This window comes from Meleagris gallopavo, chromosome 13, assembly GCF_905368555.1.
Source record: "Meleagris gallopavo chromosome 13, MGAL_WU_HG_1.1, whole genome shotgun sequence".
Classification (NCBI taxonomy): domain Eukaryota; kingdom Metazoa; phylum Chordata; class Aves; order Galliformes; family Phasianidae; genus Meleagris; species Meleagris gallopavo.
The window spans coordinates 2,280,219-2,300,451 of NC_139416.1; the positions used below are offsets into that span (position 1 = coordinate 2,280,219).

The window sequence follows — 20,233 nt, forward strand, 5'->3', positions numbered from 1 at the left end:
ACTCCCGGGGGGAGCGGGAGGGAGAAGCGGCAAAAGCGGCGCGTCCGTTGGTTACGAACAACGCCGTCCTCGCCGCTGTTTGCTGGGAGCGCTGACCCTGACGGCCCCGTCCTCCCCCGCAGGGACGCAGCGCGGCCGTTTCCCCGCCCGTCCCCACCCTCGGTCCGGAGGAGGCGGCGCTCGCAGCGCGGGCACCTGCCGGGAACGCGGCCTGCCCTCCCCCGCCCCGCCCCGCCGACCGCCCCGCCCCGCGCCGCCACAGCCCCGCGTCTCTCCGCCGGGGCAGCGCCGAGCCGAGCCTCGCCGAGCGGCCCTCGGAGCACATGGGCCGCGCCCCGCCGGCCTGAGCCGCACACAAAGGCGGGCGGGCGGGCGCCGAGGGGCAGCGCCGCCCATGCTCCGCTCGCAGCCCCCGCGGCGGCGGCCCGGGCCCGGGCCATGAGGGCGGCGTAGCTCGGGATGGCGGGCGGCGGGGCGCGACGTGAGGGCGCCCCCTGCCGGGCGGGCGGAACCCTCTTGGCGGCCGTGCTGCTGGCGCTGCTGGGGGCGGTGGGCGGAGAGCTGAACGCCGAGGTGAGAGCGGGGAGCGGGGCTCGGGCCGGGCCGGGCCGCCGTGCCCCAGGGAGAGGCTGCGGGGCCGCGCGGAACCGTCGGTCCGGTCCCCGCCCGCTGACCGCCGCGTGCCCTTAGGCATGGCTGCGGCTGTACGGGTACCTGCCGCCGGGCAGCCGGCAGATGTCCACCATGCGCTCCGCCCAGATCCTCTCCTCGGCCCTCTCCGAGATGCAGAAGTTCTACGGGATCCCCGTCACCGGCGTGCTGGACGAGGAGACCAAAATGTGAGCTCGCCCCCGTGCCTCCCCTCGCTCTGCCCCCCGGCCCTCCTCTCCCCGAAGCGGGCTCTGCCCCTGACCCACGCGCGGGCCCCTTTCTTTCCCGGCGCGGTGGACGCGCTCCGTCGCTGCCCCGCGGGGTGCGCGATCCCTGCCCGCCCCCACGAGCGCGGCCGCTCCCCCCCCCCCCCCCGGCGCCGTGAGCCCTCGGGGTGCCGCACCCTGAGCCCCGCCACCCCCCGCCAGGTGGATGAAGCGGCCCCGCTGCGGGGTCCCGGACCAGTTTGGGGTGCGGATGAAGTCCAACATGCGGCGGAAGCGGTACGCGCTGACCGGGCGGCGCTGGAGCCAGAGCCACCTCACCTTCAGGTACGCGGCCACCCGGTTGCCTGCCCTCGGGTGCAGACCCTGCGGGCCACGGGCGCAGCCCTGAGCCGGCACCGCTCTGTGCCCGCAGCATCCAGAACTACACAGAGAAGCTGGGCCGCTACCACTCGTATGAGGCCATCCGCCAGGCGTTCCGTGTGTGGGAGCAGGCCACGCCGCTGGCTTTCCAGGAGGTGCCCTACGAAGACATCCGCCAGAAGCGGAAGAAGGAGGCTGACATCATGGTGCTCTTCGCCTCGGGCTTCCACGGGGACAGCTCCCCTTTCGATGGCGTCGGGGGGTTCTTGGCTCACGCTTATTTCCCCGGCCCGGGGATGGGGGGGGACACTCACTTTGACTCGGATGAGCCCTGGACGCTGGAAAACACGGATGTGTCGGGTGAGCTGGGGTTGAGGGCCGAGCCGGGTGGTGCTGGGGACAGCTTGAGGGCCGGATGGTGTCCCTGGCACATGGAGAGCATGGCCCGAGGCAGTGAGAGTGTGTTTGGGCAGGAGTGCTGGGAGAAGAGATCCTCTGAGGACATGTGGAGGCTCTGGCTCCCTGCAGAACATCACAGCGTGCAGGGTGTTGGAGCAGGGAACTCTCTGTGCTAGGTGCTGTGCTGATGATGCCTTTCCCCGCAGGGAACAACCTCTTCCTGGTGGCTGTGCACGAGCTGGGGCACTCGCTGGGCCTGGAGCACTCTAGCAACCCCAGTGCTATCATGGCCCCCTTCTACCAGTGGATGGACACGGAGAACTTCCAGCTCCCTGAGGACGACCTGAAGGGCATACAGCAGCTGTACGGTGAGGAGCTGCGCAGGAACGTGGGCTGGCAGGGGGACGTGGGTGCTCCACCAGCCTTGGGGCTGGGTGCTGGGTCTCTGAGCCTCTGAATGGGGAGGAGAGGCGCTGTGGGTTGGCAAGTGCTCCATCCACCCTCTCCTGTTCTGTGCAGGTACTGCGGATGGGCACCCTCAGCCCACCAAGCCCTTGCCCACTGTGACACCTCGGAGACCTGGCAGGCCGGACCACAGACCCCCCAAACCGCCTCCGCCAGGGAAACCAGAGCGGCCCCCAAAACCTGGCAGCCCAGACCGACCCGACCAGTACGGCCCTGACATCTGCGATGGGAACTTTGACACAGTGGCGGTGCTGCGGGGAGAGATGTTTGTGTTCAAGGTACGTACCAGCCAGGATACCTCTCCTCCCCTTTGAGCCTACATCCACCCCAGAGTCTCTGGGTGGAAGGGGTACCCCAGTACTTTGCCCATCCCCACGGCTCTGTCCCTGTATATGCCTGTGCAGCGCTGATGCTTTGCTTCCCACCAGGGCAAGTGGTTCTGGCGGGTCCGGCACAATCGGGTGCTGGACAACTACCCCATGCCCATCGGGCACTTCTGGCGGGGACTGCCTGGGGACATCGATGCTGCCTACGAGAGGCACGATGGGAGATTTGTCTTCTTTAAAGGTGAGCAGGGCAGCTGGAGCTGGGGGGGTCGGGATGGGGCAAGGGATGCCCCCACATCGTGGCCAGACCGTGCACAGCTAGGCAACACAGCCTCATCTGCTTTCTCCATTTCCTTCCATTCAGGCAACCGGTACTGGCTCTTCCGTGAAGCCAACCTGGAAGCTGGGTACCCGCAGCCCCTGTCCACCTACGGGCAGGGCATCCCCTACGACAGCATCGACACTGCAGTCTGGTGGGAGCCAACAGGGCACACCTTCTTCTTCCGTGGAGACAGGTGGGTGCTTCTGTTCCACCATCTGGAGTGGGGGCAGTGTGGGGTGCATGGAGGTGGGATGATGAGTTGTTGGCAAATGGCTTCCTGGGCCAAGGGCTGATGGAAAAGCTGGGGCTGTCAGGGGGCAGCGTGTCTGTGCCCCCCCTGCTCACTGTGTCCCACTGCCTCCCACAGATACTGGCGCTTCAATGAGGACACGCGCTCAGTGGACCCCGGCTACCCCAAGCCCATCTCAGTCTGGGTGGGCATCCCCCCCTCGCCCAAGGGTGCCTTCCTCAGCTCAGATGCCTGTAAGTAGAGAAAGGTGGGCAGGAGGGGTGGGCAAAGGAAATGCAGTCACCCTGCCAGCAGCTGCCTGTGACCATTGTGGGCCCCAATGGGATGCTGCAGGATGCGATGGAGGCAGAGCCTGCCGTTCTTGGCACTTTCTGCTCTCCATCGTGTGGGAGCTGTGCCTAGATGCAGCCACTCACCCCTCTCCCCCATCTCTCCCTCCCGTCCTTCTCCCCAGCCTCCACTTACTTCTACAGAGGCACAAAGTACTGGAAGTTTGACAACGAGCGGCTCAGAACGGAGCCGGGTTATCCCAAATCCATCCTGCGGGACTTCATGGGCTGCAATGTGGAGCTGGTCCCGGAGCCCAGCCCGCCGCGCTGGCCCGACATGGACCGACCGCCCTTCAACCCCGACGGTGATGAAACGCCACGGGATGATGGCGACGAGGAGGAAGAGCAGGAGGACGAGGAGGATTATGGCGAAGGCGGCCGCGAGAAGGGCGGTGATGTGGACGTGGTGGTGCAGATCGATGAGTACACGCGCACCATGAGTGTGGTGATGGTGCTGGTGCTGCTGGTGCTGCTGCTCTGCATCCTCGGCCTCATCTATGTCATCGTGCAGATGCAGAGGAAGGGCACACCCCGAATGCTCTTGTACTGCAAGCGCTCCTTGCAGGAGTGGGTCTGACCCCCGCCTTCCTCCCCCCCCTCCCCACCACCATGGTGCTAACAATGAGCCCGCCCCACCCTGCCCTCCCCAGCGGCATATTTATATGCAGAGGTTGGTCCCGTTCCCCTCGCTCCCTGCACACTCTGCCACCCTCTGGTTTGGCTCCAGAAAGGAGGGACGCTGCCTGCCCCAGCCCTGGGATGAGGGCTTCCCAGAGCCCCTGGCCTGAGTGCAGCCGGGTGCCACAGCACCAGGGCTGGGGTGTGGGCGAGGAGCTGGGGAGAGTTGAAGTCCCCCAGGCTGGAGGTGCCCCTCTGTCTTGGCATCCCCAATCACCTTGTCTTGCGTGCCCCAGCCCAGCTGCATTCTTTGGTCTGATCTGTGGACGCTGCTTGTGCGTGCAGGGCAGAGGGGTTCTGTGCTGCCCACCCATGACCCCAGCCGGCAGCAGGTGGACATATGGAGCTGTGGGCACCTGAAGCACGAGGCAAGTGGGGGCTGAGCGTGGCTGGTGATAGGAGACAGTGCAGGCGGGAGATAAAGCGCCTAGCAATGGCGCCGAGCTTGCAAACCCCATCAGAAAGGCAGGCGAGGGGCCGAGCCCCCCCCCACACCCTCACAGGGCCTTTGGTTGGCATTGGGTGTGAAGTGAAGCTGCGTCCGTACCCCCTGCCCAGCTCAGCCCCTCTTCCCGCTTTGTCTGCAGCACAGGCACCTGCTGCAGCTGCCGAAGCCCTCCAGGAGCGCGTTTCCCTTCGCAGAGCGTTGCCTCCCCCGGCCCCGCAGGCAGGGCAGTGGGCACGGGCGCCTTGTGCTTGTATTAAACGGGTCGGGTGCGTGGAGCTGTGGTGCCATCCTTTGTGCAGAGGTGGGCTGGCTGCCGTTGTACGGGTGGACGCGTACTCAGTGGGTGTCGGTGGGGCGGGGGGATGCAGCGGGAGCTGTGCACAAGGCCGGGAGGGGGGCTGTGGGGATCGGGGCTGCTGCTGGGGCCGCTGCCCCCGGGCTGCCGTTCTGGGGGGTGAGCGGAGGCAGCCCGGCGGCAGCAGCAGACAGAGCTGCCTTTCAGGGGCTCCCGCGGGAACACAGCGTGCCTTGTTCTGTGCACGGCTGAGCAGTGTGGCACGCTGGGGGCTGCGTGGTTCCCCAGCAGGGCTGGGGCTGGGTTTGGCTCCCTGCGTGCTTTGCCCCCTGCCCCGTGCAGCGCGGTGGCTGTCCTGGGGGAACAGGGCCACAGCTTGTGAGGGAAGGTGAAAGCTGGAGGAGCTGTAACTGCTACAGATGGGAGAAAATCTTGGGACTGGGAGAGATTAGATCCAAGGGCAGGAAATTGGCTTTATCCAGGGAAAAACGCTGCTCAGCCCACAATGGGAAGGAAAGCTGGCAAGGCAGCAGACACGGCTCTGCCAGCAAAGTCTGGGCACGAGTGGGGCGGCTCCAGTGGGGCTCGGCATCCCCACGCTTCCCTGGCCCAGGTCACCCCTCTGCGGGGGCACGGACCCCTCCGGTGGTGCTGCCAGCTCCTGGGAGCTGTGCTGCTGGGAAGGGCCCCGCCTCCCTTGCAGGCTGCCGCGGCCTGAGCGGATGCAGAGGCCATCAGCATGACGTGCAGTGAGCGCTCGAGGGGGGGGATGGCTGGCGCAGGGCCGAGTTCCCGCAGGGACCAAGGCGGAAGCAGCCTGGCCTGACCCTATGGAGCATGGGGGTCTGGGCTCCCGCATGGGGAGCAGACCCCAATCCTTATCCTCTTTTCACCTTGTGCTCGCAGGAGCCCTCCGTCTTGCCCAGTCCCCCAGCAGGATGCGACCAGGACCAGCGGAGCAGGCACTGTCCCTGACCTGCCCCCCCCCCGCTGCCCCCAGCCCTGCCAACCCCAGATGGAGGGGACTGCCCCAGTTCAGAGGGGACGGTGCCATGGTGCCTGTGGCCAAGCAGGAGGGATGAGGCCCCCCCCCCCCACCCTCTTGGACTCAGGGCTGCTGGCACAGTGCCGAAGACAGAGCTGCAGCCAATTCCCAGCAGTTACCCCTCGCTTCCATATCTCTAATTACATTAAAAGGGGAGGGGTGCCAGCACTCACCTCTCTTCCCTGGGCTGCCACCCACAGCACTAGTGGAGGACACCCTACCCCGACCCCATCCCTGCCTGCTGGAGCTGGGCAGCGCCACCCGAGCACGCGCTCCATTCCCTAGAACTCAGTGCAGCACTGCAGCCGCTGGAGACAACAGTACTGGGGGCAAAGAAACGTTGGGAAAAGTGCCCCAGGTGAATCCACTGCCTTGATTTCCACCTGCCTGGCTCTGCTGGGTCACTGCTTGTGGGGTTTGCTCTCTATTTCCCCCGTATTCGAGGGGGGCTGTGCTGGGAGGCAGTGATGGCAGCCTTCCGAGGTCAGGCCTCCTGATTTAGCTGTTATGGCTCCGGCCCAGGAAACTGAAACAAACAAATGAAATAAACCCCACAGCAGTTCCCTTGCAACCAAACGTGTTTCTCCCACCACTCTGGGGCCCGGTGCCAGAGCCAAGGACACCCCCAGGCAGACCCTGCAGGCAGCTCATGTCCCCCAGCACGGTGGGATCCCAAGGGATGACCCCAGCCAAAAGGCGGAGGCGGCGGCAGGACGTGGCTGGGAGTTGCTGTTTCCCATGGTGGATGCCTTTCCCACAGCAGCTGTGTTTCTCCTCTCTCCTGCTGGGGCTCGGTGGGGTGCAGGGCAGACACCAAAGCCCGGTGCCCAGTGTCGCTGTGGGTCTGCCCAAGGATGCGTAGCATTCCTTCCTGGGGCAACATCTCACCACTGCTTTGGGGCTGAGAGTGGCCTGGGGGAAACAGGGCCCTGGCCGCCCCGCTCGCTCTGCAGGGATGTCACTGCCCACCCCCAGCTTTTCCCCGGATGCTGCAGCGGAGCTGGTGCCAGGAGCCCGGGGCCATCTGGAAACACTCACTGACGGCAGCCAGGGACCCTGCCAGAGACAAAGGCTCTTCGCTGCTGGCTCTGCACGGCCTCTGGGCACCACGCATGAGACCCCGGGGAGCGCAGGGATGGACCCCAGCAGGAGCCCTGCTCCTCGCTCCTCCTAGCACCTCTCCGTGCCTGGGGAGCACGCGTCCTGCTCAGCTGCACCCTGCCAGGATCCACCTCCCAGGCAGCCCCAGATTCCCAAAATAGGCTGGAGAATGCCCAGAGCTCAGTGTTTTGCTGGGATGGGGCCACTGCCACCCCCCGCTCTGCCCTGCAGACCCAGGGCTGGCACAAAGCGCAGCCCCAGCCATCCTGCATCCACATCCCCCTGCCACAGTGGGGGCAGAACCAGAACCCGTGGCTTCTAGACACGTGGCAAGGCCGCACTGCCCCTTCCCACGTGCTGGCAGCCAGTTCGGCAGACCGTAGTGCTGAGCCCAGGGGCAGCACCCAGGGAAGGGCAAGGTATAAATAGCTGCAGCCGATAAGCAGAGCCTGCAGGGAGCTGAGAGTTACAAGGCAGAGAGGCAGCAGCAGCACACACAAGGAAATGAGTGCCTGTGCCCCTTTTCTCTGCTTCAGTTTCCCATCCTGTTGTAAGGGCACTGAGGGAGAACCCCATCCGCAGGGAGAACCCCAGCCATAGAACAGAGCATCCCACAGCCTGCGAGTGACCTTCTCCTGGGGGTGATGCTAGCGGAGATTCACTGCTGCCTGCTCAGCACTGTGACCCTGCTCTGCTACAGGCAGAAGGGAAGGAATACGGCCACGTGCCCCACAGCAGGACCAGGAGGAGCCTCCGCCCTCTTCTTCCTCTGCAGGACACAGACCAGGGCACAGACCCCTGCGTGCTGCAGGAGAGGACCCGGAAAGCAGAGAGGAAGCCAGAGAGGAAGAGCTGGGGCCAAGCCCCGCTGACTGCCGCCTCAAGGCCAGAGGAAACACTGCTGGGGGAGGACAGAAGGAAGAGCCACGAGGCTCCTGAAAAGCATCTTGCTGCAGCCACGGGAGGCAATGAACTCATTGCCTGTTGTCACATCCATGGCTTCCCCCATCCTGTGCCAGGGGCAGCAGTCAGGGCGCACAGCTGTTCCCTCATCCAACTAAAACCTTGCTTGGGTGGTCCTGCAGCACAGAGTGCCAAAGGGAAGCCCTCACCCCTGGCACCATTCTCCCACTGCGCGGAAGTGGCCAAAGGCCTCACCACGGTCCTTCACTTTTCCTGGGCAGTGGCCAATAGCAAAACTCAAAATAAATATTTCCCTCGCCTCCAGAACCACCCTCCCCACGCTGGAAAACAGCTGCAGAGGATTAGCATCGCCCCAGAGGCGTAATCCCCCCCATCGAGAGGGCAATGTTTAGCCTGTGACATCCAGGGAGATGAAGAAACAGAGGCAGAAAGGGCAGGAAGCTGAGCCTGGCTCAGATGTTAATTCCTCGATATAGCATCCATGGTTGGATCAGAGACGCTTCTCTGCAAGGCAAGGTTTTGGGATGGCACAACACGGCCCAGTGCTGCTCAGCTCTGCTCCCTCACTCAGCTCCCCAGATTTGCTCTCAGTTGCAGCAACACACGCATTCGGCATCCTTCAGCAGTCAAGATTACAAGGGAAAGAAGGCTTGGGGTGCTCACATCATGCTCAAAGCGCTCGCTCACATGACCTTGCCCCAACCAGTAGAGGAAGAAGAAAAGCTTGCAGAGACGAGGGAAGCTCTTCTCTGGACCTCATCAACACCCGCTCCACCCCAGGTTGAAACTTTCCAAGGGCTCCCTGTGAAGAGAGATTCCTTTCTCTCCCACCGTAAAAAACAGCATGGGTTCAGGCAGGAAGGAAGGAGCAGGCCACCCACAGAAAGGTGAAGGAGCAGGAGATAGTTCAGAGCTGCTCTCCGCAGGATCCCCCACCCCCTGCCCACTCCCTGCATTGAGCTGGGGCTGCCTCGCAGTACACACAGTGGCCATCCTGGGGTTAGCTCCTGGCTGAGGCTCTGCACTCCTCCTGCTTCCAGTCCTCCCACGTTGGGGCACGCTGCATCCAGGTTGGCCAAAGCCATATGCAAAGCAGCAAAAAGCTGGGCCTTCATCACGGGAGTTTTGCTAATGCATGTTCACTCTAGAAAGTGACTGCTGACACAGTTCTTGGGATATTCCTGCCCATCTGCCAGCAGCATCCTCATCTCCTGTGGGCAGAGCATCCCAATTTCACCTGCTTTCATGTCAGTGACATAGTTAAAGTTTTGATGGGAGAGCAGGATTAAAATAGAATAGCTTTGAACTGCACTCTGTAAACTCATCACCATCAGCCTGTACAGGAAAGAGCCAGTATCTGATGATGCTCCACTTTGTGCAGTGTGTAAACAGGAAGATTCCCTATTTGGCTTCATCTTAAAAACTACGCAGAGAGCCCACGGAGCTGTAAAGGTCTGGCAGGGAGCTGGCACAGCTCCTGGAGCCGGGCAGGAATTGGCAGCAGGGCTCTGCACAGAGGCAGCCAGCTCAGGGATGCCTGCGTTCACACACCAAGGTCACTCACCCAGCGCCATCCCGAATCCCTGGTAGATGAGGGACGATGACCAGCAGGGCTGGGAATGGCAACTCCTGGAACTGTGCTCGTGAGCAAGGGCTGGTGGGAAGGGATGCTTCACTTGCCAGGGTTTGATGGATTCCCTCGGCAGCTGAGGCTGGCCTGCTCCCCCACGCCTGGCAAGTGCTGAAATCCTGTCAGGGGAGCCTGGCCATAGACTTCATTAAGGCCAATCCTTGGCACATGATACAGCATGACTCCACTTAACGAATCTTAAGCCCAGCCAAGCCTTGACAGACATCTGAGCAAGACGGATGGTGCCTTCCCATGTGGGCTTCCTTGGAACCACCAAGCCGGTTAGCTGCCACAGAAATCAAAAAGATTTTCACCAGAAAGCTTTCTGCAAGTGCCCTTTAGCACCAAGCAGCAGCACAGGGTCAGCACCTCCCTTTCCAGTCACACCACCTTCAAGGTGCACGCAAGGCAGGTGCATGGGAGGTGACACAAGCAGCAGCTGGAGAAGTGGGGCCCTTATGCAGGACTGGAGGTAAGTGGTCATTCCAAGTCCTGAAACCAGGACTAAACACAGAATGTGGGGCAGCCCCAGGGCAGTGTCCCACAGCATGCTCTCCTCCAGGGGACACAAGCTTTGTTTCACAGGACAATAACATAACTAAATCCCAGTTCACACAGAGCCCAACACAGGGAGGGATTGAGCCCTGCGGTGGGTACACACCCACCTGCACAGCTTCCAGGGAGGAAAGGCATCAGCTTCTCCGAGACTTTCTCCATTACTGGTGGAGGTTTGCAGCCTCCTCTCTGCACGCCATTCCACAACAAAGGCGAATTGGTTCGAGGCAGGGAAGGGCAGGCTCAGAACAGGAAAAGACTTCCGCTTCGCTGCTTCGCTTCTATTATGCTTCTTTGCTAAACCTCCTCTTTGATCCCCGGGGAAGGGGACAATTTGGCAGTTGGAAGGCTATTGTGAGCTTTCTGCTATAAGTAGCTGCTAAAGGCTTGGCTGAGAGCAGGAGTTGTTTAAATACACAGCTATCAGAACTGTGCCAGTTTAACAGGCAGGTAAGACCAATTTGTCACTGCTGGGAAAATGGCTTCAAGTAGGCAGGGAATGAAAAATCCATTTCCGTGTACCAGAAGAGAACAGCATGGGTTTTGTCACAGGTCAATTAACACCAGCTCATGAGTTGGAATAAGCCAGGGCACACAGATCTCATCTCCTCTACTGAAACCTTCCTGCTTTTCCTCTCTCCACATCACTGCTGTCCACAACCGTGCAGACCCTTAAAAAGCAAGGCTGCCAAAGTCAAATTCAGAGGCAAATCTTAACATCTGGGTTCCTATGGAAACTCCTCAGCACTCTCTGAAGTGCAAACTCGTACGAGTTGAAGGGCCCATCAAAGGAGGAAAATGACAGGAGCAGACTTACAAACAGTCAAATGTTTAATAACTTTCCAAGAATGAGTATTACATCCATATTTAGAGTGTATATAAAATAAGAGATGGAAAACAAGGAAAGGAAGATAAAATTGGTATCTTCAAGAGGGCACGCTTAACTGCAATTCCTGCCGAATCCTCTATTCAGAGGGGCAGTGGCCACTTTGAGCAACACGAGATCAGGAACCATGCCACTTGCAGTGTTTAGGCTCAGCACTTTAGGAACAGTTAGTAGGAAAACTTTGATTCTGTAGGATTCGCACACCAACAACATAGTCCCAGACCTGCTACGTGGTTAACTGTGTCCTGTCCAGAAGAGGGATACTGGATGAATCAAAGTTACCCTCGGCAAGGTGAGCTGACAGCATACTTGGTCTCAGCATGACTTTCTCTTTCACCTGCTTTTGTTGACTCGAAACATTTCTTGTGTCTCCTCTCAACATATTGTTATTGCTGGACAGAGCAGGGAGAAGAAAGGAGACACTTAGTACACACACAGCATTCAGATGGCACCAAGAAGTCTGTACTGGGAAGGCATTGAGAGTTCCCTGAACACCTCTGCGAGGCCACTTCATCCCAGAAGGCTGTGACGGATTCCTCAGGGGTGTGACCTTCTGTGAACACCGCCTTCCACTTCCCACTAAGATCAGGACCTCCCACCTCAGATCCTTGAAATTGTACCCAGGAATATTTCCTGCTAAAACAGGTATTTGCACTGGGAAAGCCTGGCCCTGACAAAGAAGGTGTGGCTGCTACGAACAGCAAAGTCACGGTGCTGAGTCATGGGCAAGAGCTCCCAGAAGATGCCAGTAAGCTGCTGCTCTGCCCAGCACCCTCCAGCACAAATGGGAAGGGTGCGGGGAACAGCTGCACAGCTCTCCCTGCTCCTTAGTGGGAATGGCAACTTCCGTGTGCTTTGGCAGGAAAGCCACTCAGCAAGCCACCAGACAAACTGCTCATCCTGGAAATAGAGGGGGTGCTCCCTGGCTGCAGGCCAAAGCTGGAGAGAACTCTGCTCCCAAAAGAAATTCTGGATTGTAAAGACAGCAGGGGAAGAAGAAATACTTGCCTGGCCCCAGTGCTGCTGCCACCCTCCTTCCCCACAGCTGGCTCACCTTGGCCTTGTTCTGGACAGGCAGGTACAGCTTGAACTCAGCTGGGAGCTCATCCTCAGAGTACAGCCGGTCAGAGAAGTACACCCGTCGGATGCGACAGTTGGCGTGGATCTATGAGTCACAACAGAGAGTCAGCTCCTTTTTCCACTTGCTGTCCCCACATCAGCTTTGTCATCATGCAGCAGTTTGGATTCCCCAGCTCAGCAGCCTGCACGAGTCCTTCCAGCCTGATCACTGCTGCTGAGTGGTCTCCTCCTGCCCCAGCACCATCTATTGCGGGTTTGGAGGCAAGGTGCCACAGCACACCACCTATTCTCCATCATCATAGAAACAAAGAACTAACCAGTCAGCAAACACTCTTGTTTGTTTTGCAAGGAAGGAGACATTCTGGCTGCCCCATTAGAAGAGTTTTGGCCTGAGTCTTTTCAGACGACCTCATGAACTCTCTGAATCTAATGGGACGTCAGAGAAAAAACACCAGTCCTCTCTTTCTTAGCTGCTCTCTCCATTGATACAGGCTGTCTCAGGAAGCATGGCCAAACTCTGCCATCTCCACAAAACAGAGTGCTTGGTAGCAGAGTGTTCTTGGCTGTGAACCCGTTTCTACTTCTCCACTGGTATCAGCATTAGCCTGGAGGACACTCAGCATGCTGCACTTGAAGCACTCCCTCTCTAGGGCTTCCTGAAGTTGGGAATCAGACTGTCCAGGCTGCACTGCCTCTGCTACCAGCTGAAGGAGTCGCTCCAGTCCCCTTGTGGGTACATGAGAAGCCTGACACTTCCCAGGTCAGCAGTTTGCTGATCCGAGGGCAACCCCACGAGGCACTGCAGCAGTCGTACTAAGGAACAGGCACACTCAAAATAACACATGCCACTCAACACAGAAAATGCGAATTGCCAGTGTAAGAACCAAGCTAAGCATCCTCAGCAAGAACAGGCACTGCAGAGGAACCAAAGGGGGCTCAGCTTGGATTCCTGCTTCCCAGCAAGGCTGTCCCAACCAGCAGGAAGCCTGCCACGTTGGTTTCTGCGTGCAGGACGTGACTGCTTCTTACCTGAACTCTCAGAGTCTCAATGTAATTTGTCCCGTAAGCCCTGCGCGTGAAGTCTGAGAGGTTGAACTGGATTTGGTTCCAGCCGTCGTCCAGCCGCATGGGCATGGTGCAGATGAAGGGCTTCACTCGTGTTGTGCTCTGGTAGTTACTCGCCCGGAAGCGCCGGCGTACGTTCTTGTCATCGAGCACCTGGGGCAAGGAAGGCAGGCTGCTGACCCCCAGGTCGGGGTGTCGGCCTCCTCACGCCCACCTCACTGGTCTCTGGACCCTGCCCTCCTCACCTGCACTTCAAAAGTGAAATACTTCTTCAGGTTCTTGATGATCATCACTAGGAAAGGCAGTTTGATGCCCAGGGTCTTCTTTGGGTCAGCAGGGCACGTGATGTACGTGGTACTGAGAAAGACAGAAAGATGCTTTAGGATCTCGCGTGGCACAAAGCACACAGTCCAAGTCCCAAGCCTTTCACTTGATCTAATGCAATCCTGGAGGACAGGTAGGAAGAGATGGCTGTGATCATAAGATCTCAACAACCAGCAGGGCTTCCTGCATCAAGAAGGAGAGTTTCAGACAAAGCTTCAGGGAGAACAAGCTGAAAGGCCCAAAGAAGACATTTCAAATCCCACTTTTCCCACCTAGAGCACAAAACACCTTCCTGAATGCTGTTTCAAGGCTATGTCAGCACTGTCTCTTAACACAAGCTCTTTAAATGAACAGGTAGAGTCCTCCAGAGCATGACAGAAGGCCTGCGTGCTGTATATGGCTGGAAAGACAAAGGTCATGAGCCCTAAAAGCACACGTCATGTCTGGCAAGTTCTATATCAACACATCTTGGGAGGAAGAGCAGTGCTGGCACAGCCTGTCTGCAGGAGAGGAGACTCCACTGCCCTTATAAGGAGCACCCTGCTCCAAACCACACCGCAGCAGCGGGGCTGTGGGGATGCCGAGCCTGCAGCCACAGGAGCCCACATCTCCTCCTCCAGCTTACAGGGAAAACATGATTAAGTGAAGCACCATAAGCAATTCCCCTCATAAATCTCTCTCTCTCGCCCTCCTATCTGCTGTCAGAATAGCTGTCACGTGGGCAGAGCAGGCCTAAGACATGAAAGATGCAGAAGGCAGAGGGTTGCTTCCTCAATAGCCGGCAGTTACATCTACACTCAGCTCCAGGACAAGCTCTCAGGACATGCCAAGGGCCGAAGCAGCCTTCCCCTACCTGACGTTTGTTCCTTCAATCTCCAGCACCAGTGACTGGATGTCATTATCGGTGATCCGCTTGATGTGGCCATTGCGCACCTGGAAGAGAAGCGGGCAGACAGCACAGCTGTTAGTGGAGAGGGAAACAAGAGACACCCACAGCTCCATGAGCAAGGGGAAAAAGACCCCGAGAGGATCATCTACATTTACTTGGCTGCTATTGCTCCGGACATCTCTGCTTCCAAGACTTTAATCCTCACCCCAGAGTGCCAAGGCTCTAAGCAAGCGTCTGTGGCCAAGCATGCTGCACAGACTTTGATTTATCCAAACACTCTCCAGAGAACAGGGGTGACTCAAGCTTCGTGTAAGGCGCCCAAATAAACAAACAGAAAAACGTCAGAGCAAGAGCAATCCAGAGAGCGATAAGAGGTACAACCAAGTATGAGCAACAGAGATGTAGGCAAAGGAAGCCACCAGCTACCAAAGGTGTAGGGCTCTACTGCTGGGCACAGCTGGCCGCCTCTGTGGCAGAGCAGGACCAGGTGGGAGCTTGGTTCAGACTCTCCCATCACAGAGCACACAAGCTCAAAGCCCAGGTCTGCTCTGCTAAGGGGCACGGCCTCTCAGAGCTCGGGGAGGTCACGCAGAAACCAGCAGCCAACACAAACTCAGTTCTCTCCATAAGCAACATGGCTGAATCCCAGGGTCTGAGGATTTATGTCTTTAATGAAGCAGCTCACATCCCATCAAATTTATCTCAATTTAAAAGGCACTTTTGCTAATTAAGCCTTCCGCTCTTCTCCAACGCTAAATCAGCAAATTGCAATGCTCCTTCCGATTTCATAAATTAATTTCCTTAGCACCTATCACTGCTGCTAATATCCAGGATACATTCGGCTCCTAAAGGGATGGTTCTGATCAGGAACTACAAAATAATTGACAAATTTAGCAGTTCATCTTCAAGGTTCATATCTCCACAGGGACCTACCCTAGGCAGCGCTGCAGGGGTTTGCAGGAAAGAAGAGGAGCTCTGCCAGCAGCCCACCACTCTGCCCCATCTCTGCATGAAACCCCCATCTGCATCACCCAACCACTGTTGGGAAGTGCTGGATGGCAGCCTGCCCTGCCAGACTGCTCCTAGCTCTGCTAATTCCAGAAAGCATTAAGATCAAAGAGGGGATCCTTACAAGATAACCATCTCTCTCCTTTGTATTAAATGCAGCTCTCATGGCCTTACAGGTCACTTGGGAAAAACCAATCACATAAAGACTGCATCACTTGGTTTTTGGTTTTTCCCCAGTGACATTTTTTTTCCCTCTAAATCATCAGCCCAGCAGAAGCCCCACGTGCCTCTATTAAAGCAGCAGCTGGCATAAAGGAAATTAAAGCCAGGAGCCCACAAGGGCAGAGCATGCTGACTTAACACAGGGAAATCACCCTGCAGCAGGTGACAGCAGGGGTAACCAAACCTCCATAGCAACACTCACCACCAGTGGTTTACAGCTCTATACAGAAAAGCCCAGGTGTGGCCCCTCCAGAGAGGTCAGTAACAGAGCAGGCAGCTAAGCATGCTTAGAACTGATCACTCAGCATTTTTCTATCTGCAATCAGGTCACCTTCCACCTGACCTGGAAGGCTTTCCTTCTCCAGATTACAGCTACAACAAAAAGAAGCAACTTGTCTTCCTCAGCACTACCAGAAAGAGGATGAAAGACACCAGAAAGAGGCTGGTCGGTAGAAATGCAGGCAGGCAGACGCCCTCCTCCCAGCCCTACCCAGCACAGCATAAACTCTGTGAGCTGCACCCAGTTGCAGATAACACAGGCGGGCCCATGCTCGTCACCAGCTCCTGCAGGACAGACAGAAAGACACTGCAAGTGTGACAGCAGCTTGAGGCTTGAGCCTGAGCAGGCAGATTTCTGGAGCTGTAAGACAGGGTAGCAGCCTTCTCAGAAAACAGAATTCCTTCTAATGCCCTCTGGATCAGGCAGGAAACTATCTGCTGTCTAAGGATGAATTGAAAAAAGCTCATTTTGCAGTCGCGTACCCCGAAGCCCCGAGGGGGAGGCAGCTTCACAGAGAATTATTTCTGAACAGACGTTGTTCCTTAAGGCTGCGGTTGCTGCTGGCAACGCTCTGACATAACAAAGCCCAGAGGAAAGCGAGCCAGGACGGCGCGAGGCCGACCTCTGGAGGATCGCTGCTGAATAGGTGCTGGCACCAAGGGCCAAAGAAACCCGGCTGCTACCAACGCTCACAGCAGGCCTGGGGATGCACGGGGCGTCAGGATGCGCGGTGCTACGGAACCCAGCGCTTGTCACACTGTGGTGGCGAGGCGCAGCCAAGCACGAGCTCCTTGTGCCACCTTCCTCGGCCAGAGGCGAGTTTGGGAGAAAACGAGAGGGAACCGCAGGAGCTGCTGAGCTCCCGCAGACACAAGTAAGCGCATCCCCACCTTGTGCCAAGGGGATGCTGCTGGGGCAGGCCGAGAGCTCCGAGCAAGCACACGCAAACAGAAGCGGTCCCAGCCCGGGGCACGCACCTCCTTCCCGGCTGCAGGGGCCGGGCTGTGCGGGCGGCCGTCGGCGCTGCAGCAGCTGCGGATGCCCTGCGGCCGTTACCGGGCGCCAATAAGGAGCGCGTTCAGCCGGCCCGAGGCAGCCCCGAACAAACCCACCGCAAACACAGCTGCGCAGCCCTGGGACGGCTTAGCAGGGCGTCGCTACGGGGATGCCGGAAGGGACCCGCGGGATCACCGAGTCCGAGCCGCGGCTCCACGCGGGGCCACCCGGAATTCGGACCCGCGTTGCGGTGCCCGCCCCCAGCGGCCCGCGCACACGGCGCTGCTCTCGGCACCGCCCCGCTCCTCGCGGCCCTCCCGGCGATGTTCTGCCCGCCCCGCTCCGCCGCGCACCTTCTTGTCCCAGATCTGCAGCGGCTTGCTGCCGATGCTGTAGAGCACCGAGAGGAACCCGCTCTGGAACGTGTTCTTGAACATGGCGGCTGCGGGAGCAGCGCGCCGCCACCACGGCCGGTGGCGGAAGGACACAGCGGTACCCACGAATCCCGCCGCCCCGCCGTCGTCTGGAACTTCCGGGAACCGCGGCTCCGTCACCAGGGAACTACTTTCCACGCGGCGCAGCTACTTCCGGGGGCGCTGCCGATCTACTTCCGGGGTCGCTGCCATGGCAACGGCGCCGCGGGCCGGGCCTGCTGCTGCTACTCACACTGCCTCCACTCGCTTTAATATCGCGTTTTGCTGCAAGCGGCACGTGTGGAAATGTGTTGTAATTTCAAACTGTCTTCGTATCTCAGTGTGTTTTAAGGAAGTCTAATACCCACTGTAGGATCATCTCCTCCCAGCGAGGCAGCGGCACAGCTGAGAAGTGTGGGAGGCACCGTCCCTGCAGAGCCGCGGGGATGTGGCACTGAGGGACGTGGGCAGCGGGCACAGGGAGGACCCCAACCCTCATCCCCGAGGTGCAGAGGAGCTGGATTTTGGGGAGCACACAGAGGAGAAGGCCCGTTACAAGAGGATTATCCAGTCCTAGACGTGAGCAGAGGTGCCTGCTCCAAAAATAGCCATCCGCTGAAGCATTTCCTGCCTTCCGAGTTCCCAGCAATCCGATGCCTTCAGAGGAATGAGATCTTCAGGAAACTCCTGAAATGTTGCTCCTCTGAAGTTTCGCACGGCTGGGTGCAGTTACCGGAGCCAAACATAGCAGCTCTCTTTAGCATCAGCAAGTCTGTGCTTGCCTTGGAGCACATGCTGTGTGTTCACAGCCTGGGAAACCATAACACGGACCGTCATCCTCTCAGCACAGTTGATCACTGTGGAGCACAGAATCTCATTCGTGCTGCACGTCCCAGCGGAAGGGACAGCGCTTGGACTGGGAAACCAGAATCAAGTTCGGTCGGTATCTCTGTGAGACAAAAACATTGAAATGCACAGCAAAATGAGAGCAAAGCAATGACTGCTGTGAGGAGTGTGGGACTCTGGCCCTTGTCCAGATGGCTCCACGCATCTCCCGCAGCCTGGATTTTCCCACGGAAGCACAGCTGGGTGAAGGGCTGCTGTAAAGAGGAAACTAAAAAGGGAATTAGGAAGGAAATGTGTAGCCAGAACACACGGGAAGGCAACGTGCGAACATGGCTTTGGGTGTTGAGGAAAACTGGATGAAAACTATCAGAGAAGACAGGCAGAGAAAGCTGGGCAGCTGATAAGCAGAAATGAGGAAGTGTGCAGGAGGCAGTGCCAGCATGTGCTAGAGATTTTTGGCAGAGAAGAGTCAGGTCAGAGCAGCAGGCCCATGCCGCCCTGACCCAAACTCACATTCAGCAGTGCAGACCAGTCTGTCTTTCAGAGAGCCTGGTCTCTGAGGTGCCCTCTGCAGCTTCTGTAACTGGGGCATGGAGGAAAAACCACATGGGCTGTGAAGGAGATGAGCAAATGAAGATAAATGACCACGTGCAGTTGTACAGCCCAGTCAGAAGGCTTGAGACAAGAGCTTCAATACTGCAGAGTTCAAGTTAACATCCTCCCCTCAACACTGGCTTGGAAATGAAGGCTGCCTGCAGTGACAGCACTGAGGGGAGGAGGGGAGTCTCAGCTCCGGGCAGAGAAAGAGAAGGGAGTTCCTGGAGTGCTGAAAGAGCCATGAGCAAGGCCCATGGGTTGGAAGAATCAGGTGCCAGCATTAGCACCCAGCCTGCCACCTTCAGAAGAGCATGTGGGTCTAAGGAGAGGTGTCTCTAAAGATGGCAAATGGCTCCTTTTCCTTTGCTCATGGTGACTCCTTGCTCTCCTCATTAAGCCCTGGATGGCAGGCCACAGGGAAAGGCTTTCACTGCTAGCATCCTGCAGCATGGCCAGTCCTGCCCACAGCTCCCTCCTCACTAAATATTCTCCCTCAAATGTTTCTTTCCAAACTTTTATTTAACAATATAGAATTATTTCAATTATAACATAGAACTGTCCATTGTGATGCTACATCCCCTGCTGCTCCCAGGCTCTGGCAGGGGCAAGCTGGCTAACCATGGTCTGTCAAAGGCTGGAAGAGTCAGAAGAGCAGAGGAAGGAACAACTAACCAACAACTGTTAGCACAGCCTTCACATTTCCACATTTTCTGAGTCAGGAAGATATCAGTGGGGAACCAAAGGCAGAACTTTTTACAGAAGAGCTGTTCATTATAAGGTGAGTGCCATCCAGCCAGGCACTCAGCCCTGCCCGTGCTGCACAGTCTGCCCGCTGTCATTCTACACGCGCTGATAATGATTCTCATTCTGCTTATGGAAAATTGGGAGCAACAACTTCAGGACCTGGGGAGAGACGGGAGGAGGGAAGTGAGTGTTTTAGGATGCTGCCTGCACAATGCATTGCTTTCCTCCAGTTCTGGTGGCAAGGAGACACCCAGCCCTATACCACGCTGCCCATTCCCACCAGGCTCAGCCATCCCCAAAGCACAGCATAATCACTGTAGCCAAATCCAGGAGAAAGCCTACAAAGATGTTTGCTCCCCAGCCTCCTCCCTTCCTAAGGCTGGCTTCTTCAGCTCCTGACTGCCCTCACAGTCAGGATGACACTTGTCCATATCCAGAACACTGGGCTGCTGAATGCAGATAGGAATCAGTCCGAGCAGCAACCAAGTGTATGCACCACAGCCTCACTGTCCTCTGGGATGAACCTGTCACAGCTTATCCTGCCCCAGGAATGGTGTAGGGACGCACAGAGATGTAGAGCAGGTCATCAGAACCAGGGAAAGCCATTCCCCATTTCAGAGCACCTGCTAGGAAAAGCGTATTTTTTTCTCTGCTTCAATGTACCCAGAAAGCATTTCTGTTCATAGTTCAGACTGATAGAATTGTCACTTCCTTAATCAGGTTTGGACACTGTCAAGCTCTGTATTAATGTCTTTCACCTACAGAACTTCCTCCAGCAAACTGTCTTCTCCTCACGCATATTCTGCACTGGTAAACATGAGAGCTAGAAAACAGGCAAGTTTTCCCCACTGCAAGTTGGACAAACAAGAAATATCCTT

General features: G+C 57.9%; 2 protein-coding genes across 3 annotated transcripts; one reads left to right on the forward strand and one right to left on the reverse strand.

Annotated features, from left to right (window-relative positions):
- Positions 1-217: 217 nt before the first annotated feature.
- On the forward strand, positions 218-4,730 carry MMP15 (matrix metallopeptidase 15). Its single transcript, XM_085235138.1, has 10 exons — positions 218-573; positions 691-839; positions 1,080-1,202; positions 1,291-1,598; positions 1,844-2,005; positions 2,157-2,380; positions 2,531-2,669; positions 2,793-2,943; positions 3,118-3,233; positions 3,455-4,730. The coding sequence occupies exons 1-10, from the start codon at positions 460-462 to the stop codon at positions 3,904-3,906; spliced, it is 1,938 nt and encodes a 645-aa protein (XP_085091264.1). The 5' UTR covers positions 218-459; the 3' UTR covers positions 3,907-4,730.
- Positions 4,731-10,818: 6,088 nt separating this feature from the next.
- CFAP20 (cilia and flagella associated protein 20) lies at positions 10,819-17,323 on the reverse strand. 2 transcript variants are annotated; one of them, XM_085235153.1, is made up of 6 exons: positions 17,109-17,323; positions 14,214-14,293; positions 13,282-13,393; positions 13,001-13,189; positions 11,946-12,056; positions 10,819-11,283 (listed from the first exon to the last, which is right to left on the reverse strand). In XM_085235153.1, exons 1-6 carry the CDS (start codon positions 17,190-17,192, stop codon positions 11,278-11,280), a joined length of 582 nt encoding a protein of 193 aa, XP_085091279.1. In that variant the 5' UTR covers positions 17,193-17,323; the 3' UTR covers positions 10,819-11,277. The 2 variants fall into 2 exon arrangements, with proteins under 2 accessions (XP_085091279.1, XP_085091278.1); XM_085235152.1 differs by lacking the exon at positions 17,109-17,323 and adding an exon at positions 15,970-15,996.
- Positions 17,324-20,233: the final 2,910 nt, after the last annotated feature.